At 38.5% G+C, this 23697-nt stretch overlaps 1 protein-coding gene across 1 annotated transcript in view; it reads right to left on the bottom strand.

The window, feature by feature from the left end:
* Positions 1 to 925: 925 nt before the first annotated feature.
* CDH11 (cadherin 11) overlaps positions 926 to 23697 on the bottom strand; it is a 102774-nt gene continuing 80002 nt past the window's right edge. Inside the window, exons 5-13 of the mRNA XM_044987397.1 lie at positions 22441 to 22560; positions 21748 to 21915; positions 18848 to 19035; positions 15982 to 16235; positions 15024 to 15160; positions 14708 to 14829; positions 13760 to 13877; positions 4713 to 4964; positions 926 to 3513 (exon numbers count right to left, since the gene is read on the bottom strand). Coding sequence (XP_044843332.1) covers positions 3017 to 3513; positions 4713 to 4964; positions 13760 to 13877; positions 14708 to 14829; positions 15024 to 15160; positions 15982 to 16235; positions 18848 to 19035; positions 21748 to 21915; positions 22441 to 22560 — 1856 coding nt within the window. The 3' untranslated portion in view covers positions 926 to 3016. The remainder of the gene's footprint in view (positions 3514 to 4712; positions 4965 to 13759; positions 13878 to 14707; positions 14830 to 15023; positions 15161 to 15981; positions 16236 to 18847; positions 19036 to 21747; positions 21916 to 22440; positions 22561 to 23697) is intronic.

Genomic DNA, 23697 nt, shown 5'->3' with positions numbered 1-23697 from the left:
GCAGACATGATAAATCGATCCCCGATCGCTCGCCCGTCGACTGCTGAACTCCAGCAGTGCAAGAGGTGGAAGCAAAGTTGACGGGGGAGCCGTGGCCATCGATCCCGCACCGCAAAGACGTGAAGTAAGTAATTTTAATTCAATCTAAGATATGTCGACTTCAGCTACACTATTCTCATAGCTGAATTTGCATATCTTAGATTGATTCCCCCCCCAGTGTAGACCAGGCCTGAGTAACCACAACTAATGCCCGTGTTCCTCAGCTCCTTACGGCCATTGTCACAAATTGCAGTAGCCTACAGTCTGCTCCAGTATGTCAGGAACCCTAACCCAATCTATAGTCACCTCAGGACTGAGGAAACCGATAGGCATGAGCTGCACAAACTCTAAGACACAGCCAACAAGGCTCTGGGCTTTAGAGTCCAGAGAACAGCAGTATGGACTGTCACACAAATGCCACTGTTTTTTTCACAAACGAACCATTTGTGGGAATTCTGCAATTGTTAGTTAATTAAACACCATTCCCAGAATTGTATAGGTAGCATCAGTTACCCAATAAAGAACTATGCTAATTTCATATTCACTCGGACCAGTAGGGGAAGAGGCCAAATGAAAAAGGACAAAAATCAGCAGGGAAAGAAAATTTATTTCCAAGCTTCTAAGAGAGAGCTACAAACAACAGAGACTAAAAACCAAACACTTAAAACTATTTTTTTAAAAATTAGTTGACAATGTCCTTTTAAAAAAAAATTAAACATAAATGTAGAAAATGCAGTTATTAATTCTAAAACTTGCCTAATAGTGAAATAAAAACACCAATGATAAGGATGGAAACTTACCAATAGTTTTATTTTTTCTATGTTAATTTGTAAATTGCTATTTATTATTATTATTATTATTATTTATTATTTAAATTTATGTTGGAGAAATGTGCAAATCTAGCAAAATATTCTTTGGATTATAAACATAGAAAAATCAACAAAAAAGGAAATTTGAACCAAGTTAGGAAGTAATAAACTATGGAATTATAGAGAATGCATATGCATATAATAAAGTGAAATATTACAATAAAACATTTTATAGTGAATTTGCTCCTTCAGCAAACTAAAATAGGGTTATAATGGGAAAAGTGAATATTTTATGAATATATGCCTGAAAATATATATATTTTTAATTTTTAATAGTTAGATTTAAATTTAACTACATATGGGGATTTCAGTTAAGGAATACATAAAAAAAATAAGATTTCCTATAAGGTTATGCGGTTTGGTACCTGACTGCAATTCCAGGATGGGATTTCTAAAATTAAAGATGGAAAAATTTATATCATTGCTATTTATTGCCTCTTCTCATATTGCAGTTGTTGATCGTTGACCCTTACCAGCAAACTATATTAAATTTAGCAGAATTACAGCTGCACACACATGTTGAAAATGTTGATGCACAGAACATATTTTGGTCCCTTGCCCATTCCAAACTAATATAAAAAAAAAGTTATAGATCAATTTTATTAGATTAAAAACATACATTACAAAGACCAACTCTGAAAGTACTCAATATTTCACTTATTAAAAATTAAAATATCTTGTTAGGTGTAGATGAGGCAATTCTACTGAAGTAAACTAAAAACATTTCTAAGTACCAGAACCATAATTAATGCTCAGGTAAGGTAATTGTCAGGTAGAACAGTCTTTAGGGAATTACTAGCTAAAGTGGGTCAGATTTAAGTCTTTAGCAACTCGCAGAGCTTAGTAAAGATATTATAATTAACAAGTCAGGAGTATACTGCAAGTACAGTGCACTCCTGTTCATATATGAAGTTGTTTCTGAGATCCATGGACTTTCTAGGCTATAAGATAAATACATATTACATGGGAAATATTTAAAAGGATTAAATTTAATTTACTCCCAGAATACAATAATTTTGTATGAAAGGTGTAATTGTACTCTGGGAGCAGCCACAAGCTGTAGAGAGAGAGGGTACAAAATGTTCACTGGACACTACAGATTCTTATCTAAAAACATTTGTAAAACATCTTTGATTTTAAATAATCACTTAACAAGGCAATAAACCAACTACAAACACATAATAAATAGGGCTATTAAAAGGTCACAATTGTAGTAAATTAGTTAGAACTATAAATGGAACATTAGAAACACTACATGTTTTCTTAAATGCTTAATAACCAAAACAAGAATTAAAAAAAGAATCATTTTATTTCAAAGTCTGCTTCTTATATTGAAGCACATATTAAAGCAACAGTACAATGTTCATAAAATATAAGTGTGATGCTGTAACATTTCTTACATGTCAGAATACTGATATTTGTATGTATACTAAAATAAGAACTTTAAAATTGTACAAATAGATACATTAAAAATGACATAGAAATAGGGCGCCTCCCACTGCAACAAGACAGAGTTTTATATCTGGCACGTATTAGTTCAAGATGAAAGTATAAGCAAAAAGATTTACAAGAATCAGCAGTAACAAGTTTGATGCTCAAGAGACATTATAATTGTACATTGTACTGTACATACATCATATGGGTTTAAGCTGGCTGAATATTATATATTTCAAGTTTAAAAATGCACTACATATACGAGTGTCCATAGTTTAAGGCGAAATTACAGCTCAGAACTGTTATCTTTTTTCTAATGTGTGGAAGCTTCTTTGACATAAAAGATTTAGATGTTCATAATACATAAAAGATTTCCCTCATTTGTAGGTTCACTTTTAGAATTTTCCTTCCCTTAAATATTTTGTACTTCACAAGTGGTTTTTTTCTCTAGTGAAGTTGATAACCAACTTCTATATTTGCCTTTTGTGAGAAAAGGTACTTCACAGTATTTACCACTTTTATGTCCTTTTCATTATTATTAAAGGAATCCTCTGTCAAACTTAAATGTTTAAATGAGCCTTTTCTTGATTTTTAAAAAAATACCTGCTTACATTTCTTCTGGATTCTTCAAAACATCAGACACAGTTCTTAAGGCCAAATTTGTAACTTTATTGTTAAGAATCATCATCAAAAGTGTCTTTGGAACCATACAAGTCTGCTAGTTTCTTAAAACGAGGTCCCCAGTTTTGTAGATAGTCATAGTCCAAATCAGAATCTGTTGTCGCCGACTCTAACGAGCTAAGTGAACCAGCCACTGAGCCTCTTCCTTCGTAGCCATAGATCTGAATAGAGTCATAAGGAGGAGCCGTTGGATCATTATCAGCCTCTTGTATTCTTGTGTTGATGAAATCATCAACATCAACGCTATTAGGAGCTGGCCGAAGCCCTGGTCTTGGCATATACTGATACTCGGGTTTTATGTCTTTACGAGGAATAAACCCATTGATGCCATCAGGGTTCTGCAAAGTAGCAATGTCAAAGGCTTCAGTGTCTTCCTCTCCACCACCTTCATCATCATAAGTTATAATGTTCTCTCTGACATCTTCTTCTTCAAAAACAATTAAAGGTTCTTTCTTCTGCCTTTTCAGTGTTACAAATAACACTACAATGACTACAGAAAAAATAAGAAAGAATGTAAGTTAGGTTAATTTCCAAACAAAGGCTATTTTTATAAATGATTTTTCTCTAAAGAGAAAGATCACACAGTGACTAAAGCATATCACATTCTTGTCATAATTATTACATTTACTATTAGCTACTCTTGATGGCTGAGAGAGACAAAGTTTGGATACAGATGGGATATTTCCCTAGTTCTGAGAGGTTTCAGAGCCAAGGTTTTGGACTGGGCACATTTGTTGCTGGATACCAGTGCTTATTACATGATTTGGGGGTGGGGATAGCTCGGTGGTTTGAACATTGGCCTGCTAAACCCAGGGTTGTGAGTTCAATCCTTGAGGGGGCCATTTAGGGATCTGGGGCAAAAATCTGTCTGGGGATTGGTCCTGCTTTGAGCAGGGGTTGGACTAGATGACCTCCTGAGGTCCCTTCCATCCCTGATATTCTATGATTACTTTAAGGCTTTGATTTGAGTACCACACCAATGAATTCCTAGATCTGTGACTATATGGGAAGCTAACTATTCAGAAGAAAGGTGTACCTGCTTGAGATATGAAGCCCAATCAACTGCATAACTGCAAGGTAGAAATGAACCTTTGCTGTCCTGCAACACCCAACACTGAATTCTAATTCCACACCCTGCTGCCACAATGCAATAGGAATTATTCTAGCTCCAGATTTCAATAACTTATCTTTGATAACATGAATAGGTGTAGGGGCAAAGGCAAATGTGACCTGTTCGTTGTCACTCATTTTTTTTTAAATAAATGTTGCCTTATAGAGTCATCTAGTGATTTACTATAGATACTTTTAAATACTCAGGACATTTATGGTGCTTTTACAACTCTTCTCTCAATGGCAGGTCTTCTAAGTCATCAGTTTGTCTTTACTTCTCCTTCAACACTAGGGAAGTTAAAGGCAAAGTGCTGGCATGAATTATTATTCCAGGCTGACCTCAATAAGCAATGGGTCATCCAGCAAAGGGCAAAAAAACAAAAACTTTGTGCATGGAGTCTGTTATATAGAGTACTTTACCTGGGCTTACTCAGGGTCTCAGCTCTAGTGAAAGGGAAGTGAAGAATACTAAATAAGTTCATCTTTATGAGGGAACATATAGTATGTCAAATGTGGCCAAGTCAGGGTTAACATTGCAATATCATCAAAAGCAGATAAATAGGTAGGGAATTTCCTTACCTAATAAAATCACAATGCAAGCGAGAATGGCAATTAAAGCTCCAGTGCTAAGTCCAGCATTGAGGATGTAAGCTTCAGCATTACACGAGAGCATGGAACCATTGCTGTCACAGCCACAGACTCTAATAGTGAGGGTATTGGTGCTGCTCATTGGAGGGATTCCACCATCGCTTATTACAATAGGAAGAAGGTATAAATCCTGCTTTTGTCGACTAAAGCCACCGCGTCTAACATAAATACCCGCTGTATTATCTGTTTAAACAAACAAGACAATCTTTAATCATCCAATTCCTTCTCAGACTCATCTTCTTCATAAATATTGAGAAACTACATTTTGCTACAATTGCTTTCACTGTTTTAATGCTGTATTTATATACAGTAAATTGATTGTCCCGTTTCTAATGACATGAGAAATTAAATATCATAGTTCCTATATACAGTACTGCCCTATTTATTTAAATTATTCCAGGGCAGGATATGGAATACAAGGAGTACAATGCACCCCCGGCCTTTTTTGGTTGCATTTCACTTTTCTTTTCCTGCATAAATTACTCACATTTATAATTTCTGTATATTTCTGTTCACCCTTTAATTGTCTACGATAAGGGAATACAGCACCACAAGGAAAATCAAGGCATTTATTTATAAGGCAAGAGTATTTATGACAGTTTTAAAAGAGGTTGCAGATACTGCTGAATGCTTAGATTATTAGGAACATATACACCAGCAATTCACATGTTTTCTGCAACAGTGGGTACTTGCTAAAAAAAGTGTTCGTGACCAAAAAAAACCCACACCGCCCCCCCCCAAAAGAAAAGGACCCGATCATGCAAACAATTACTGCTGGTTGTGGAGCTCAGTATAAAGAGTAGCCATAATGGACCCCATTGGGCAATTCACAGTACTAAGCACTATGCCAAGTAGTAAACATCTGTAGAATTAGGCCTTGGCATTGTACCTATGCTGATTCTGGGCCTGACCCAAAACCAATGGAGTCAGTGGAAAGCAAGACTCCCATTGACTTCTGTGACCTTAGGATCAGGTCCTTTGTACTCAGACTATCCCCTTAAGATTATAAGGATTAGATTTTATATAGATGTTGCCCAAAGATACTTATAAGAGTGCAATTCCCACTGAAATCAAAGGAAAATGCACACAATATATCATGGCAGAATTGGTCCCTGCTATTCCACATGGCCATTTCACTAGAACATATTTAAGTAAACAATATTCTGACAATCAATGTCTCCTCAGCGCTCTTTGATCCCAGAAACCAGAAAGCTTGAAAGTGTACATTAATATAAGATGCTTCTTAGTGTATGTGCAATGTGCCTTGACTGGCACATGACCAAGGTTCATCACTGAATTTGGTCTGCTGCTTGGATCATTAGTTTCCCCGCCTGGGCCGAGTACTGATGGAGAATGCAACGTGACCACTGAGCTGTGGTCCCCCATAAGATGCTTGAACATACACACTGAATTACAGAATGATGCTCAAAAATTAACAATTTTAAGTGGGTTTGGAGCTATAATTTACACTGAAAACTTGCCTCTTACTTTCCTCTTTATCCAAGTTTCAGTTTGGATAAGTACCCCAGCGTTTGGATGTTTATTCAAATTCCTTAGGACAAAAAAGTTAGGCAGGAGAGTATGTAAAAGGAGGCCTTCTGATGAGATTTCCAGTATTTCCTGTTTCTGGTCAGACAGTAAATACTATGAAAAACAAGCACAGTGCTTCTTTGTGACATTTCTTGTGCTGCCAGACCCAGGACACTCAAAACTCAAAAACACTGCAGTGAGTGGAAGAAGCAATTTTATCCATCTTTTTTCAGATCCTCAGAAAAGTTTAGATTGATCAATGTTCAGCTCAGATCTCACTTTGCCCAAATCTCTTCGCTTTCTGTTTCTCACTTTTCCAAAAGGAAAAAAAAATGAAAATGAGACGATTCTTTTAGTCTTCTTTCTTAATCAGGACAGGTTAGTCACCTTCTGTGGCATCCATTTTGCTGCTGCTTCGGGATACAGCAGAACGGTACAAAGACTAATCCTTTTCCTATTGAAAACTCAGCAAAAATTCCAGAATAATCCATTCATAAAACTTCTTTTAATGAGCTGACCAATGTTATTTTCAGAGAAACTTGTGAATAAATTAGACCTAATAGGGCAGAATCTTGCCTCCTACATTCAAAGCCTATGCAGAGGGAATTTCTGGAAGAAAATCTCCATGAGGACTTCTTTGTGGAAATCACCCCACATTGTCCCATGTGTCGGACAATGTTTGCTGCAACCCCAAACCTAATAGATATGTAGGGATCTGTGGGAGGTTAGGAACATATCTGGACCTGGTATGGACCTCACCCCAGCTCTCTGGAAGTCTGACTGCATTACAAAACAACATGATACTTTTGAATTTTGACAGTAACTGGGTGGTAATGTTTTGCTTGAGATGGAGAAGATCATAGAATCATAGACCCATAGGGATAGAAGGGACCACAAGGGTCATATAGTTTAACCTCCTGCCAAGATGCAGGATTTGTTGTGTCTAAACCCTCCAAGAAAATGGCTATCCAGCCTCCTTTTGAAAACCGTCAGTGAAGGAGATTCCATGACTTCCCTAGGCAGTCTGTTCCACTGTCCTACTGTTCTTACTGTTAGGAAGCTTTTCCTGAGATTTAATCTAAATCTCCTATGCTGTAGTTTGAACCCATTGGCTCTTGTTCTGCCCTCTGTGGCAATGGAAAACAATTTTCCAAACTAAACATACGGAGCTCCTTCAGTCTTTGCTCATGTGGCTTGCATTCCATCCCTCTGACCATCTTTGCCACTCGCTCCTGGATCCTTTCCAGTTTCTCTACATCCTTTCTATACATTGGTGACCAAAATTGGACACAGTACTCCAGCTGAGTCCTAACCAGCACTGAACAGAGTGGTATTACCACCTCTCATGACTTGCGCATCATGCCTCTGTTAATGTAACTCAGCATTGCATTTGCCCTTTTTGCAACAGCATCACACTGTTGACTCATGTTGAGGTTGTGATCCACCACAACTCCCAAAGCCTTCTCAGCTGTGCTGCTGCCAAGCCAGCTATCCCCCATTCTGTATTTATGCATTTTTCTTCCCAAAGTGTAGCACCTTACATTTGTCTGTGTTGTATTTCATTTTTTTTGTCTGTAGCCCAGTTCTCCAATTTATCAAGATCCCTTTGAATTTTAGCTCTATCATCCAAAATGTTGGCAACCCCATCTAGCTTTGTGTCATCTGCAAATCTGATCAGTATGCTCTCTATTCCTACATCCAGGACATTAACAAAGGTACTAAACAACACCAGACCCAGAATAGATCCCTATAGAACCCCATTCGGGACCGCCTTCCAATCTGCTATCATTCCATTAATAGTTACTTATTGTTTATGGTTGTTTAACCAATTATATATCCACTTAATGGTAATTCCACCAAGCCCACATTTCTCCAGCTTTCTTATCAGAATGTCCTGTGGGACTGTGTCAAAAGCCTTGCTAAAATCTGGGTCTATTATGTCCACCATATTCCCCCTATCCACAGTTACCCTGTCAAAGAAGAAAATCATGAATAAAGATGTACAAATACAAGGTCTGATTTTTTTAGTATTTGTAGCTTTGGCAGATACTATTTAATCCATTTCAAAACCCGTTTGTGCTGCTAAATATTTACACTTTTTTCATTTTATAGGTGGCAGTGTCTGTGTAATAGTCTTCAAATTACAGGGGGTTAGAATGTGGTCATAACAATTTGCCGTCAGTTGAAATGTGGCATCCAATGTGTATCAGCCTTGTTTAACTCCTTTTTACATTTTTTAGTCTAAAAAAGTATCCACTAATATTAGTCTAATGTACAGTATTTTTCACACTAGGAATAATAGTCCATTTCTTCTTAAACAACCAAATAAAAGCTCACAAGATGTCAGATCATCTTCATGGTGAAAGAGCTTGCAGACTGATGGACACAGGGTTATCTCTCCTGCAGTGGACGCAGTTGCCAAGAGATTCCAGAAACAGGACAGAAGAGACTTTAAGAGCCCTGCTTCCAACCCCAGCAAATGCCAAAATGGTACTCTGTACACAAACAAAACTCTGACAATTGATAACATCCGATTGTCCTGTTACTTTTCTGATTTGATTATCTTATGCCAAGATCACAACAATTTAATTACCAAACAGATCTGCCTAACCCAAGCAAGCCTAAATCTCCTTTCCCATGTATTTCATAATGTGAATTGTTTAGACTTGTTTGCTTGTTTTCTGCTAAGTAAGAAGTAACTAAGTTTCCGACAATTTAGGCAATCTTGTATGTTTTTCCATATTTGACCAATGATCAAAAGCAAAGATTTGGAATTTGCAAGTTTCATAAAAGAATTGAGTGAATGCTTAAAATAACTCAAAGATACAGTAATGCCTCAGCAAAACAGTTTTCAAAACTATACTGGGAGCCACACAGTAGGGCTTTAGGAAAACTCTGATGCCCATTTAAATGATAGATAAAAAGGAAAGCCACTCAAAAACACCATGTTAAATATTATTAAGTCCACTACCTGTCACTTCTTCCTCTGCTCTACTTGTGACCAACTCTCATATCCAGTATATAATGCCCATAGGAGACAATAAAACCTTAACCTCACAGGTCAAAGGTAACGTAATCCAGGGTAATATTTTCATCCTTGCTTTTTCATCATTTTCATGCCCTTTGATTCCAAAACAGAGCCTAACTGTAATCTGGGTAAATGGTATTAGGATGAGAAACAGACATTAAATATCCATTCTGCAAGAACCATATTGCAGCTGCTTGGCTGGCAATTTCAAGGACTACAATGTGCCACAACACGTTACAGAAGGAGGAAAACATCCATCCAAAATAACTTTGCAGTCCATTCTGGAATATACATGTTTTCATTTTTCCAGTTGCTATTTCCTGGAGAATCCCTCTAGCTAGATATTACTTCAGGTGACTAGATCACCAATGCTCTTTGTGAAATGGCTGGTATTCACAGATAAAATTGTATCATATCCACCAATATTTATTTTTCCATTTTTGATTTTCTTCTTTGCTTCTTGCAGTCTTACCAAAGCTTTCCAAATGTCTTTCTCCATGAAGGTTGCTGTTGCTTGGTTTCTATTATGTTGTTTATATGCACACCCAGAAAAGCAAATAGTTGTTTGACAACAGAAGCTTATTGCAAGAGTGAGCATTACGAGCTGCTGCACCAGAGGTGAAAGTGTTGACAGAGCAGGGAAGACCAAACAGACTTCTGGTTGTAATTGTCTAGAATCTGCATCAGGCAGTGATTATTACTGGGTAAAATTCCATGGTAAGAAACAAAGGAGAATTGCACTGGAGCCCATGTCTTTTACTGAGGGCCTCAAAACCCATTGATCAGACATGTGGCACTGAAGATCAGAACATGCTGCCATTGAAATAAAAGCAGTAGAACTGGACCATGAGTCTTCCAAAAGTCAACTCTTATATTTGGGCATTCCAGAACATTATACCCCATCAGTGACAAGGGCCCAGCATAAGGCCAATGCACCAGTTTCAGACCAACTGGCTTTGTGCTTGACTCTGCACAGGGTGAATCTCTGCCTAACAGTACCTCGGTGCAGGATGGAGCAGGGATGAAAATAAGAAAACATGTCTATTAATAATCTGTAAATCTTTTCTTTTTTAAAATATTGTGGACTGGCTACTGCTCTTTTTGAAGTCAATTTCAAAACACACACTGACTTCAGCGGAAGTAGGATTGGACACCAAACGTATACATAGTCTGGGAAAATAAGATACTGTTTATTTACATGGTATAATGTAAGTAAACACTCAGAGCAAAAGTGCTTTATCACAACGTGAGATACCCCATTATTTCATGTTTTCTATGGAAAATAACCTGAGCTGAAAAACTTGGTAACACAGAAGGCTTTTAATAGGATGTAGAATGTGATTACTTTTTCTGGATTACTGCAATATGTAATTACTTTTAGGAGTCAGGAGAAAGAAACTCTATTAAATGATAATTATAGTACTGTATTCACTTTAAAGTTCTGTAATAGACCTAAACATTGGAGTTTTCTCCAAAAGTTAATAAAGCCATTTTTTCTTTGAAACTAGCAATTCCCTGTGAAAGAGGTGGCATGATACAAAGATTACCCTGATTTACAAATGAAAAAAGAAACTTTAAATGATTACATAAGTTATTTGACTTGCAAATTGTAACACACTCTGAAAAGGTTTACTATCTAGAAGTGCCTACAATTTTAACCTTTTCACTTACATCTTTAACTCCACCTTTTTTAATCAGAAAAGAGTTCAATTAACCACTCTGTTCAATTTGTCTTATAAAATGTACATGAATATATTAAGGAATGTATGAAAATGATGGAGAGACAGTAAAGTATGAAAAAGAAAAAATGAAGGAAGGATATCATTATACTATGTATCCTTTCTAAAAGAAAATTATATGGACAGAAATTCAAGTGACCTAAAACAACATTGTCTTGTTGAAATAATGTATTGCAGTAGTGTCATATAAAAGCAGCATATTCACTGGACTATCTGCATTTCCATTATAAAATACTTTTTTATCTGGGTTAACTTTTTCATTAAAAGAAAAAAAAAGAAAGAAAGATGACTTTGATTCTTGTACAAATGAAGGAGTAACAGAACTGGCTCAAACCAGAGACTGTGCTAACTTCCCCCTGAAGCTGTTTCAATGTATCTCAGTTCTGACATGGGATGCCCCTGCTATATTAGTCCTGAACCTCTCTTGAATAAACTGCAAGTTATGCCAAATGGTGCCAAACTGTGGTGGGTTTCTGATGCACACTAATATCCATTAGAGATTTAGCTGATATTACCAAACTCACTGCTAATCTCAGCTTGAAGCTAGGTCTCCAAAGGTGAAAAGCTAGTCCATTATCTTTCTATGCGCTCTAGCCTCTGTTGATATACTGCCCCTAGAATATCTTTCAAGGGGCAACACAGCTAGAAGGAAAAGAGCACATTTTCATTTTCTTTTTATTGATTTACTTATTTTTCTTTAATATATATGCTTCAAACTAATTTTATGTTCATTTTTTTCCCTTTCCTTTTTTAAATAAAGGAAAGTAAATACATATTTTCTATGGGGTCCTTTACCCACTTCATTTGAGTGTACAATTGCTATGTTGAGGAACCTTGCTATAAATATCCATATTACTTTTTTTTTTAATGCATCAGAAATTTGGCCAGGGAGTTCTGATAGTTTTCTTCAGTGTTCAGAAAGGAAGAAATCATGCCAAAATAATACAGGAAGTTTTGTAAATGTTATACATTTATGTTATACAGGGCCAGTGCAACCATTTAGGCGACCTAGGCGATCGCCTACGGTGCTAGGATTTGGGGGGGGGCACCATTTTCTTTGGCAGTGAATGCGGCGGCCGGATCTTCGGCCGCCCCAGTTGCCGCCGGCATTTAGGCGGAGAGAGCTGGGGCGGGGGGCACGGGGAGGGCCGCCTGCAGCAAGTAAGGGAGGGGCGGCACGCAGGGAAACTCCTGCCCCAGCTCACCCCTGCCCCGCCTCCTCCCCGAGCACGCCGTGGCTGCTTCACTTCTCCTGCCTCCCAGGCTTGTGGCGCCTAAGCTGATTGGTGCCGCAAGCCTGGGAGGCGGGAGAAGTGAAGCAGTGACGGCGTGCTCGGGGTGGAGACAGAGCAGGGGTGAGCTGGGGCGGGGTGTGTGCCTCAGGGCGGAGGGTGGGGGGTGAGGAGCTGCCGCAAGGGGGGCGCCTCAGGGCGGAGAGGGGGAGCTGCCGTGGGGGGGGGGCGGTGCCTCAGGGCGGAGGGGGAGCGCCTCGGGGTGAGGGCGCGGGGGGGGGGCAAGGTGGAAGTTTTGCCTAGAGCGCAAAACATCCTTGCACCAGCCCTGATTATAATATTTGAGATAAAAAGTTCATGTTGGATGTAAGTAATCAGATCCTGGTCTCTTTTATCCTGATGTCAATCTGGAGTAATTCTGCTGGCTTCATGATTTAAACCAGTGCAGCTGAGATCAGAATTTGGGAAACAAGCAAGTTTCCTCTCAAGTATTAAAGCTCATTTTTAATAAACAGTTTCCTGTAAAATTGAACAATTTTGCTTTTACAGGGAAATTACCATGTTAAAATGAATTTGCTAAATACTTATTATTACAAATGTATTATGCTCTATGCACTATTGTAATTAAGCAATTAGCATAGAAATATTTATAAAGACTGGATATGCCTTTGTTCTGTTTCTTTCTCCCCTCCATCCACAACCTTCCCATGGAGTTTTTGCTTGGGGTCACATTGCTAGCCCAGGATTGATGGTGTCACATTGGGAGATTAAGTGGGATTGTGGAAAGACTGCTCCTGAGGATTTCTCTCATCTTATTGTGGCTAATGTGGATACAAGAACAATGTGGATACAATGCACATTTTGTGCATTGGAGGTTGGAAGTAGAAGGTGAATTTTTGTGACTGGTCCTCATCTAGATAATGGATCAGACTGAAAAACTGGATCTGCACTCCCCTCCCATCAGACAACCTTGCAGTGGCAGGCTTTTTACTCCATATTTAAATCCCAGGAAATACACAAATTGACAAACACAACTGAATCAAAACATCATCCCATACCTTCCCCCACAACAGAGCCTAGGTCCCATGTCAAGCCCAGTATGAGTCATAGTGAACTCCTAAAGTTGTAGTCTACCTATTACCTTTAACTAAGTAGAATTGTGAATCTTTGGTTTATTGCCTGTTCTTGTGGCTGTAATGCCAACGCATTTATCATACAGAGTATCATGTAATTTACAAAATATATTTATGAATCTGAAGGCCAGTGAACATGCACTAAATTATTCCAAAGAATGTCTCTGACTGTCAGTTATATTTTCTGCTTTTTTTTGCAAAACTCAAAAGCAATCAATCAGTCAAGGTTAATGAAAATACTGTATAAAATTATAATACCCATGTTTTCTACTTTTGCTGCTCTGAACACTAATATATGATGAACCTTGATACAAACCTCTGTTGTCTGTGAGTGTAAAATTTGGATTGTGAATAATTTCAGGTGGTAAACTGAAGATAAATCTTGGTCCATTGGCTGCATCATCCTTGTCATCAGCAGTAATTGTAATAAATGCCTGTAAAAGAAAGGTAGCTTGTAAACAAATAGTGCCTTTGTTGGGTACATAATATTGCATTCAAATAGGGTTATTTTTTTTTCAATATTGTGAATTTTGAGAGCCAAAGGGAAAAGAAAGAAAAAATATCATTTACTTTTATAAATATACTATGGGTATAAAGCTCAAATAGACAACTATTTCTGTTACTATATTTAGTCAATACAAATGTTTTTATAATATTATAATATTGTATATAATATTGAGCTTAAATGTGGGTAGGTCTGAGGAAATAGTATAACCTCACCCCTCCTCTCACCCCAAACTGGCAAACATATAGGCAACAAAAGTGGTGTTAATAAAATAATTTGTACTTCCAATTGGAGGTAATCCTTTGCACAAGCTACTCCTAGCAGTAGGAATATCCGCACTAGGATAATACATACACATGGTATGATTGGATACATTTGTGGGCTACACTCTGTAAGCCCCACTCTATGCTTCCTGTCATAGAAGGCAGAGTCTCTCTCCCATATTTGATGTGTGCCCATGATTGTGAAAACCACCTCCTACCCTTGCTTCTACTGTAAATTTGCTGGTATACACCTGTGGCCATAGCCAGCCAAAACTCAAACCTTGAAATGTTATGTGTGCATGTGCGTGCACCCAGACATTAATTCAGTTCAATTTTGATGTCAAATACAAAAAAACCCATGCCTCTCTATTTGCCCTAGGCACCTTTGCCAAAACTTAAAAGTAGCAACCCAGCTTCCAACTTCCAAACAAAACTGAGCTCCAACCCAGGAATAAAGAACTTCCCCCATCAGGGGAATGTAACAGACAGAAGATACCTTGTTGCTCTGACCATTTTCACAAATAAACGCTTCATAGGTCGATGCAAATTTTGGAGCATTGTCATTGACATCAAGGACTTTAATTGCTACAGGAACTTTGGCTTCCTGATGTCGGTTGTCTATAAGAATAAGTGAAAACCAAAACAGAATGGAGACAAAACAAAGCTATAATACTTTTATTAAAGTTAAAAAAAGAAACAAGCAAAAAAAAGTAATCCTGCTATTTATTATTCCAGCTGTTATACCCCACATAAACAATGTGAGGAGTATAGTATTTATATCACTGAGCTGAAATCCTCTGTGGAATACTTACAGACTTCAGTTGCAAAGACAGAGATGTTATGCCAAGCAATTTCTTCCCTATCCAGAGTTTTTATGGTCTTAATGTAACCATCTTCTGGACTGATACTAAAATATCTTTCAAGGTCAGTGTGACGATCAATTGAATACCTTGAAGGAGATGAAAATTGAGTATTAGACAAAATAATTACATTGTAGTCTGATGTTTCAGTGTTTGTTCAACAGTATATTTCATATTATTTTAATATAATTTTTTCAGTAGCATGCTTGCAAGATGGACATATTAATGGAATTTATCAAACAACTTTTTAATGGAAATGTATTTCCATTATTTATTAATGCCTATATATCAGAGGCATTTTGCACTGTCAAGTTCTTATATAGTATAGCAAATAAAAACATGTATTATTTGAAGACTTTAAATGATAACCTTAGAAAAGTGTCTAAATTCCTTTAATTTATATGGAATATTTTGAGATATTTATATTTTCCACCTAGTCCATATTTATTTCTTTTAATTTTCAGAACACTCAGAACATTATAGAATTTATCATTTCCTAGATTATTTAATATTATTAATTGATTTACTAAACATCTCTGTATTCTTATACAACAGTATGTTTTACTATGGCTTTTTAACTGTTAAAAAGTTAACAGTTGACAATAGGAACCACACAGTAATATCTGAGCTACCGCAGTTATTTCTATTCTAACTTTATTGATGTCTTTGATGATATTGTAGCAAATATACCTTGTAATAGTGACCAATATGTGTTGGTATGCAGACATAGCTATAACAAATTGTACATTAAATATGTCCTAAATATGAGAAAATGTGCAAAATGAATAGCTATGAAAAGACACATGCAAATAAAAGAAGATAACTGGCTAGGTACCATTACATCATATTAACTAAAAAGTTATCTTGTTTATTTCTATATAAACAATAGGACTAGATTCATAAAGCATACCTTATAGCACTATTTGCAGCATCAGGGTCTTTGGCATGTACTCTCCCAACAACAGCACCAGCTGCCGCGTTCTCTTGTACTTCAAGAATATAACTGGGTGCTAAAAATATGGGTGGCTCATCAGCATCCTCAACTGCTACCTTTACAGTTACAGTATCCTTGAATGGTCCATTGCTGATGAACTTAGGATCAATATGTACATTGGCTGCCTCTACCTTCAGACTGTAGGACTTTTTGGTTTCATAATCTAGGAGCTGTAAGAAATAAGAGGATGATGCATCAGTTGGACAGTGCCAACACTGAAATGAAAAGCTAGCTCCTTAGAATATGATAGCAGAATCCCTATAAACCAGATGTGTGCATAGCACTTAATATGCAAAGACTCAAAAGTCTGAGGCCTTTAAAACATGTGCTAAATAGTCAAAGTGAGGAGCTACCCACTACATCTACAGTAGAGAAAAAAACCTCAGCATACTGGGCCAGATTCCCTACCATGCCCTGTGCCTGTTGTACTGCTTAGGAAACCACCCACATCTCATCAGCTGGGGATACCTCCAGCAGCAGTGCTACTCCAGCTAGAGCACAACATAGAAAGCACATTGGGGCAAGGAGCCGTAAGGAAGGGACGTGTCTGGAGCATGCTGCGCTCTGTCTATCCCCAGCTAGCAGACAGTCCCTTGGGGACAGTTGGAAGGGAGCCTACCTTAGGGCAGGGTAATCAATTATTTTTGTCAAGGTCCAAATTTCTTGGTCAAGGTATAGTCAAGGTCCAGAGTCAAGAGAAAATAATATAGTAATAATAATAATGATGATTATAATAAGAAGTAAATAAAAGGATTTTATGGTCTGTTCAAAATCCTGCTTTGGCCTGTGATCCACCTATTGACTATCCCTGCACTAGGGGCTGAATGAAAGGTCCAGAAGTGGCCCTTTTACTTGAGACATGCCTTCTATGTTCATACATTATGGTCAGATGGTAGCATAAGGAAGTGCTATAGTGGCCCTGCAACAACTAGGAATTTCCCCACTGTGGAAGAATCCTCCAGAAGTTGGACCTGCCTGCTTTATGGACACGGTGTGGTGGTCAGCTGGCACCCAGTGGCCTTAGAAAGGGTCAAGATCTGGCCCATATAAAGGAAAGAGAGGTTGATGCGAGTCATATGACATAGTGAATAAATTATATCAGTTCAAGTTGATAAATATTGTAATAGAATTGCACTTGTATTTGGCATAGTGTCTTTCTAACTCATCTACTGAGCAACCACTTTTCAAAAAGTAAATAGAAATAACAATTAATGAATAAATATCATAACCATAATGGTGGGGACAGTATGAAGATTTTTCTTTGCACTTCTATAGTTCTTCCATCCAAGGATCTCTGAACACTTTAGAAATATGAAGGGAATAAGCCTCACCACAGCCTGTTAGGTAGGAATTATTCTCCATTCTCCCACTAATGAGATGCTGCTTCTTGCCTGTGCCCTCTATCCCCCAAGTAAAGTAGCAAAGTGCCTCATGAATGCAGAGGCTCACACTCAAGTCCATGTCATCTCAAAGATGCCCATTGTCCAACCACACCACACCCCAATTTTACCCTTTGTTTTGAGAATAAGGGAGTGAGTACATAAGCGACTTCAGACTTCATACACTAGAGCGAAGAGGAATGTGCCTGGTATTTGCCAGTATTGTTGAAGCCATGTAGGTCCCAGGATGTTAGAGAGACAAGGCGGGTGTGAGTATTATCTTTTATTGGACCAACTTCTGTTGGTGAGAGAGAGAGAGGCTTTCGAGCACATTGCTCTGACCTGAAGAAGAGCTCTGTGTATGGTCAAAAGCTTGTCACTCTCACCAACAGAAGTTGGTTCCAATAAAAGATATTACCTCACCCACCTTTTGTCCCTAGTGTTTAACCTCACTTGTATACATGCACAGCCTCCTCTTACCCACGTGTTGGAGGAAGGCAATGATGCCATGGTCCATATTTGAGACCTCACTCTCATTGGTAATGTAGTGGGCCCAGAAAATGACCTGGGGTTATCAAGGTATAAATTAAAACTACAGGGCGTGTTTGCTAGCTTTCAGTGTTGTGCAAGGCTTTGTTACTAATGAAGTTGAGGCTGTTGCATTTCATCATGACTTGCTATCAGGTGTTCATTGTGCTATGTGCAGTGGCTTCAGCAACGTAATACAAGGAAACTGTTTTTGAATTGTGGGCACAAACCATTTGAAACGACCTTAGCTAGTCAAATGGCAGAATCCCTTGATGGGAATATAACATTGTTCTACGTGACTTTCTATTCTTACTTGCACACTACTTCATCCTTTTCTTTCTATCTACGTAGAATGTGAGGGAAGCAATATTGATATTTAAAATGATTTCTTTTATCAGAAATGCAGACAAATCCTCAATACTTTGCACATTATCTTAAATTCTTATGACACTATCAACTTGAAAATGAATGCTTGATTAAAACAACTAAAGCAAACCCATCATTTATTTCTGTGGTAATTCTCAGTATGCTTTGAAGAGTGAAAGGTGTTGATTTCTCAAGTGGTAGATCAGTACAGAACGCTGTTAAAGAATATATAATAGTTTCTTCACTTTACAGTAATAAACTCACTATAGAGCTTTTTTGTAGTACTGCTTTCCATTCAGTTACTTCCTTCCATTTTGGCTCTAGGCATTATCAGAGAACAGTAAAATTGGAGCTCAGAGGTCATCACAGCTTCATAAACAAAATTATACACAATTGCATTTTTCATAATTTTAACATGGACACTAATCTATTGTTATTGTATCTTCTCTGAGAAAGAAAATAAAGTATGTTGTGTATATTAATAGGCTTGAAAGAACAGGATTGCTCACCTTCTTAAGCTTTACAACACCTTCCTGAGTCTCATAATCTGTTGTAATTTCAAACATCTCCACACCATCTCCATCAATGATGCTGTAAGCCACTAAGCCATTTTCTCCAATATCTGGATCTTTGGCCTTCAGTCGTCCTACTTCTTCCCCTGGTATGGATGCTTCTGATATTGACATCTGGTACACACCTAGGCAAAAAACATTCAGTTGTAATTGCACAGTTTGCGTCTTCAAGTATTTGTATTTTTACCTGTTTCATTCCTCCATGTAAATATAGCACAGCAAATTTTAAAACTTTCAAGTTATCCACATGCACTAATGGAGTGATCCACTGAAGGAATGGTTATATTATAAAGGTCTAGGTTACTTTGAGATTGAGGTCATTTGTGAAATCTGAGGTTATGTTGCTAATCTGTATAAAATTACCTTCCCAATTACTACCTTCACCTCTAGTTTTCTAGCAGGCGTGAAAAGGCCAACTGATCATACAATCAGAATGCAGAAATTATTGTGACATCAAGGTTATAATTCATATTGGAGATGTTATTACAAAAATCTAGAGAAAATTACATTTCAAATGATTCATGGCATGAACTTCAACTGCGAGAAGCCTAGGAGGGTAACTGACATTCATTCAAAAGCCACAAATTATATAACAGGAACTGGATAAAATCTTACTGCTGTGACACCTAAAAGAATAAATCTGCTGCTTTCCATGGTTCTCACCTGGAATATCAAATTGCATTCACTGCAAAGTAGTGAAATTTAGCACCATTCAGTACATGCCAGATTATGTAGGGCCCCAGTGCAGATCCATAGAGGGGAGAATAACAGGAAACTTTCCCACCCTAACTCGGGGACTATACCCTCTGTGGGTCCCAGTGGCACAAATCTCTGGAAAGGGCGAGGATGGTGCAGTGTAAGCAATGCTCCTGTGCACTAGGAGGCTCCAAGCAGTATACTGTGTCCTGAGGCACAATTCTCCTGCAGCTCTTTCTACAGTGATGCCAATCTCTGGGTGCCTTCCATCCAAAGCCAGAGTTTAAATAGCACAGCCTGCCCCTAAATACTGATTAACCATTTTGGAATTCTTTACATTACCCATAACATCAACATTGACCTGAACAAACTCAGGAAAGCATACAAGTAGCAAGATAAAATATAATGGGCTAAATCTACCCCCCGCCCTCAAGTATCATTTGAGGAACATCAATGGAGATATACCAGGTGTGGACTTGCTTCATTCACTGTAAACACAATAGGTGTATATGACAGAAACAAAACACTAACTCAAGTCACAAACAAGCCTAAATTGAAGCAGGTTGCACAATAACAGTTTGATCTATTGACAGAAAGTCACTTAGACTTTAAATGAATGCAATGTGTTAAACTGGTAGACTTCTGCAAATTAAACATCTTTATTTTCTTGCTGGACAAGAAAAACTTTTTTTAAAAATACAATTCAGCACAATTTGTCCTACATGGTAGAAAATCCTCTCCAGGATAGGGGTAATTTTAAGGCTCCATGCCCCGACTTCCATCCAGCCCCAAAGTTTGAATGAGCTAAAATAAACAACTAAATACGATGAAAATACATGTGAAAACCAAATAGCCAGCCTGGCAACTAAAAACTAATGCACTTTACTTGTAGTAACTAGCATTATTTGTCACCAATCTGAAAATTTAATTGAGCTAAATTTTATTTGATCTGCTATCTGTGGATATTACTATTCTATACTATAAGGGAGTAAAGGTCCAATCCTACAATCTTTAGCCACATGAACAGTCCTTGACTTCAGTGGGACTACGCATACAAGTGAAGGATGCAGCATCAGGCCCTTAAATTGAAAGAATACATGAAATAGAAAGTGATGCTCACTCAGCTACAGGGCTGTCAAAGAGCTGAAAGAGCATAACTATGAGTTGTTAGCAGGATGTGCAATGCTCTTTCATCTGTGGCCAAGGAAAGCACCTCTTGCCTGAGAAACACCTTAGACAGCATAGGTGCAGCTGAGGTAAAAAGATCAAATAGATCATCTGCCATTCACTCATATTTATCAATAGGCAGAAGTGGATTTGCACAGTTAGAAATGACTATCTTAAGCTACAACTTGGAAATAGCTATGAATAGAGAGAACTGTATAAGGGAAAGCCATCTTGGCTCTTCTTTAGAACAGTATTAGTCTCACTTCAAGAGCCTACTGGTGTGTGTAGACCAAGGTACTGTGGGAAGCACATATATATTGTACATCTCCAAAAACAGTATAAACTGCTGACACGCACTGGAGGTGAGAATTGAAAGATCCATTCTTTTAACTCCTCCTGGTTCTCCATCAGATTTTTGACAGAATCTCAAAGATGTGTTTTGCTGGTAATGTTATAGTCTGAACACAATGCAAAACGGAGCCTGCTTTTTCTGAGCAGGCTTTTGTACATGTGCAGCATTAAAAACTAGAGTTGGAAAACACTTACTAAGTAATCTTAATCCATCATTGCCACAGTGTAAGTCTTTCCCCTAAAGTATATTTTCAAGGGCTTTCTCCAGCCTAGTTTTAACTGTCTCAATTACAGGGGCTTCGCTTCCATAAAAGTCTAGACGACATCACATTGATCTCACCATAGCTACTTTTATAATACAACGTGGTTCGATGGTTTTCAAAATGAAGCATGGAGCCAGGAATCCCCTGCCTTCTAATCCTGGCTCTGAAACTGACTCACTCTGTAGCACTAGACAAATCATGTAAGGACTCAGCATAAAATAATACTTACCTATCTCACATTTATGTTGTGGTACTCCATTCGTTACTATTAGTTACTATTTGTTTGAATATACAAGGCACTACACAAGTGTTAAGTATAATTAGTAGTAACCGTTATGTATTAAGGGACTTGTCACTTACTCTGTGGGAACTTTGGTGGGTTGTCATTGACATCAGTAAGTGTAATTGTCACTTTGGTTGTCCCTGAGAGTCCTCCCATGTGTCCTCCCATATCTTTTGCCTGTATTACAACATGATATTCTTCCTTAGCTTCTCTGTCCATGTTGGGAAGAGCAGTTCTAATAATACCTGTACATTCAAAGGAAAAATGTCATATACATATTTGTAGTCATGCAAAACTGGTACCTGCATATTATACAGTGTATTTAAGATGTATCGTACATGGTGTGTAGAGCAACAATGGCCCAGAGTCTCCCCTGGGTTCTAGCCACTGTGCACCATACCATTCAGGGAAAGCGGCCCTAAAATCAACACAGCTGACCTCAAAAGTATCACCAGGGTAATTCTTCAGCAGCATAGAGCCGGCATATGAGCTTCTACACCATTTCTCTGCAACTCATACAGGGGAACAGTCCTGTCTCAGGGATACCTCTCTTAAATGGTAATACATGCCACTGGACAACCCTACTGAACAGGTGGGGCAGAAGAAGGGAGAATGAAGGTGGCTTAAAGCTATCTGTATGCACCCCCCCAAGATGAACTGCATTGCCCCATAGCTGCTACTGAGGTTCTGGGCCAAAATATTTAATTATTCATATAATGTACTCGAACAAGAGATGGTGTTCCAAACAAATCAGGCTGGCTCAGTCACACCTGTTTGTGCTTCCACGGAGAAGTACGGCTGACCTTCAAGAATACTGTAAACCAGTTTGGCACTGTTCCCATAGGTAGGATCATCAGCATCCGAAGCAGTTACCTGAATAACTGATGTACCTAAAAAAGAAGAGGAAGGACATTTAAAAAGTAAGTGTGTTTGCTAAAGCCACACAGAGGTGCTTTCAGTCAGACCATAGAGAAGCCTGTTCTATGTGACTATTTCCACTCCAACAAAACAAAACAAACACATTTCAACAATTACTGAGGTCTATTTAGCAATTTGTGCTTTAGAAAATACAAGCCCTAGGAAGTCACCAATAATGATAGAGATTATAGGTAATCTCCATCCAATAAATTATACAGCCTAATATACACTATTCCCATGGGTTTTATGTTTTTCTTGACATTATACTACATTGGCATTATACAGCCACCCAAGACTACCTCCATCATATGGACAGCTACACTCTCCACAAGTAAACTCACAGAATCACTGCTTGTAGTGATCCCCAAGGCAGGGGTGAGCTCTTCTCTGGCTGGCTGATTTCAACCCTGGAGAAATGTAAAGTGGCACCATGCCCTCGCTCACAGCTATATTACATAGCTCAGCCAAAATGAAGAGTACTATACACCCTGTAGATCACTGCACCTTTTGTGCCACAGATCTTGGTTTGAACCCTCTCAATCAGGGGAACCCCTCCCCACTCCTTGACCCTCATACAGGCTTGCAGAGACTCCACAACCACCAGTCTTGTAGCATTGCCAACTCTCATGATTTTATCTCAAGTGATTTCAGAGGGTCTTGGAGCTTGTCTTGTGATGCTCCAACCTCAAGAAGTTCAGCCCTTCTGGATGCCAGCAGAGTCTCTCATCTTGGCTCACCATGCTCAGAGGAGGGGTGGGGGACAGAGGGAGCAAAGAGCCCAGTAGCCCTGGTGGCTCAACTCTCTCCTCCCTCTCCCCTCCTGTGAGAAACACAGACAGGATGGTGCTTCTTCTCCTCCCCCCTGCAACATCCAGCCTAGGAATGGGCAGAGGGGTGTGAAGAGCCCCCTGGAGCTTCCCCTCCCCGCACCAGCCTGGGAAAGGGGAGATGAGAAGGGATGCTGCTGCTGCCCCCTAGGCCTGGGCATGAAGAACTGTAGGAGGAGCAGAGGTGAGGCTGGGGGTGCTGAACTGGGGTGGGGGGGCTAGAGGGTGCTGCCAGATTCGGGGAAACCCAGGGGCTGTGGGAAGGAAGAATAATTAAAATAA

Source organism: Mauremys mutica, chromosome 14 (assembly GCF_020497125.1).
Source record: "Mauremys mutica isolate MM-2020 ecotype Southern chromosome 14, ASM2049712v1, whole genome shotgun sequence".
In the NCBI taxonomy this organism is placed as follows: Eukaryota; Metazoa; Chordata; order Testudines; family Geoemydidae; genus Mauremys; species Mauremys mutica.
The sequence above is the reverse complement of the archived record's forward strand: the minus strand, read 5'-3'. Positions and strand labels throughout refer to the sequence as shown.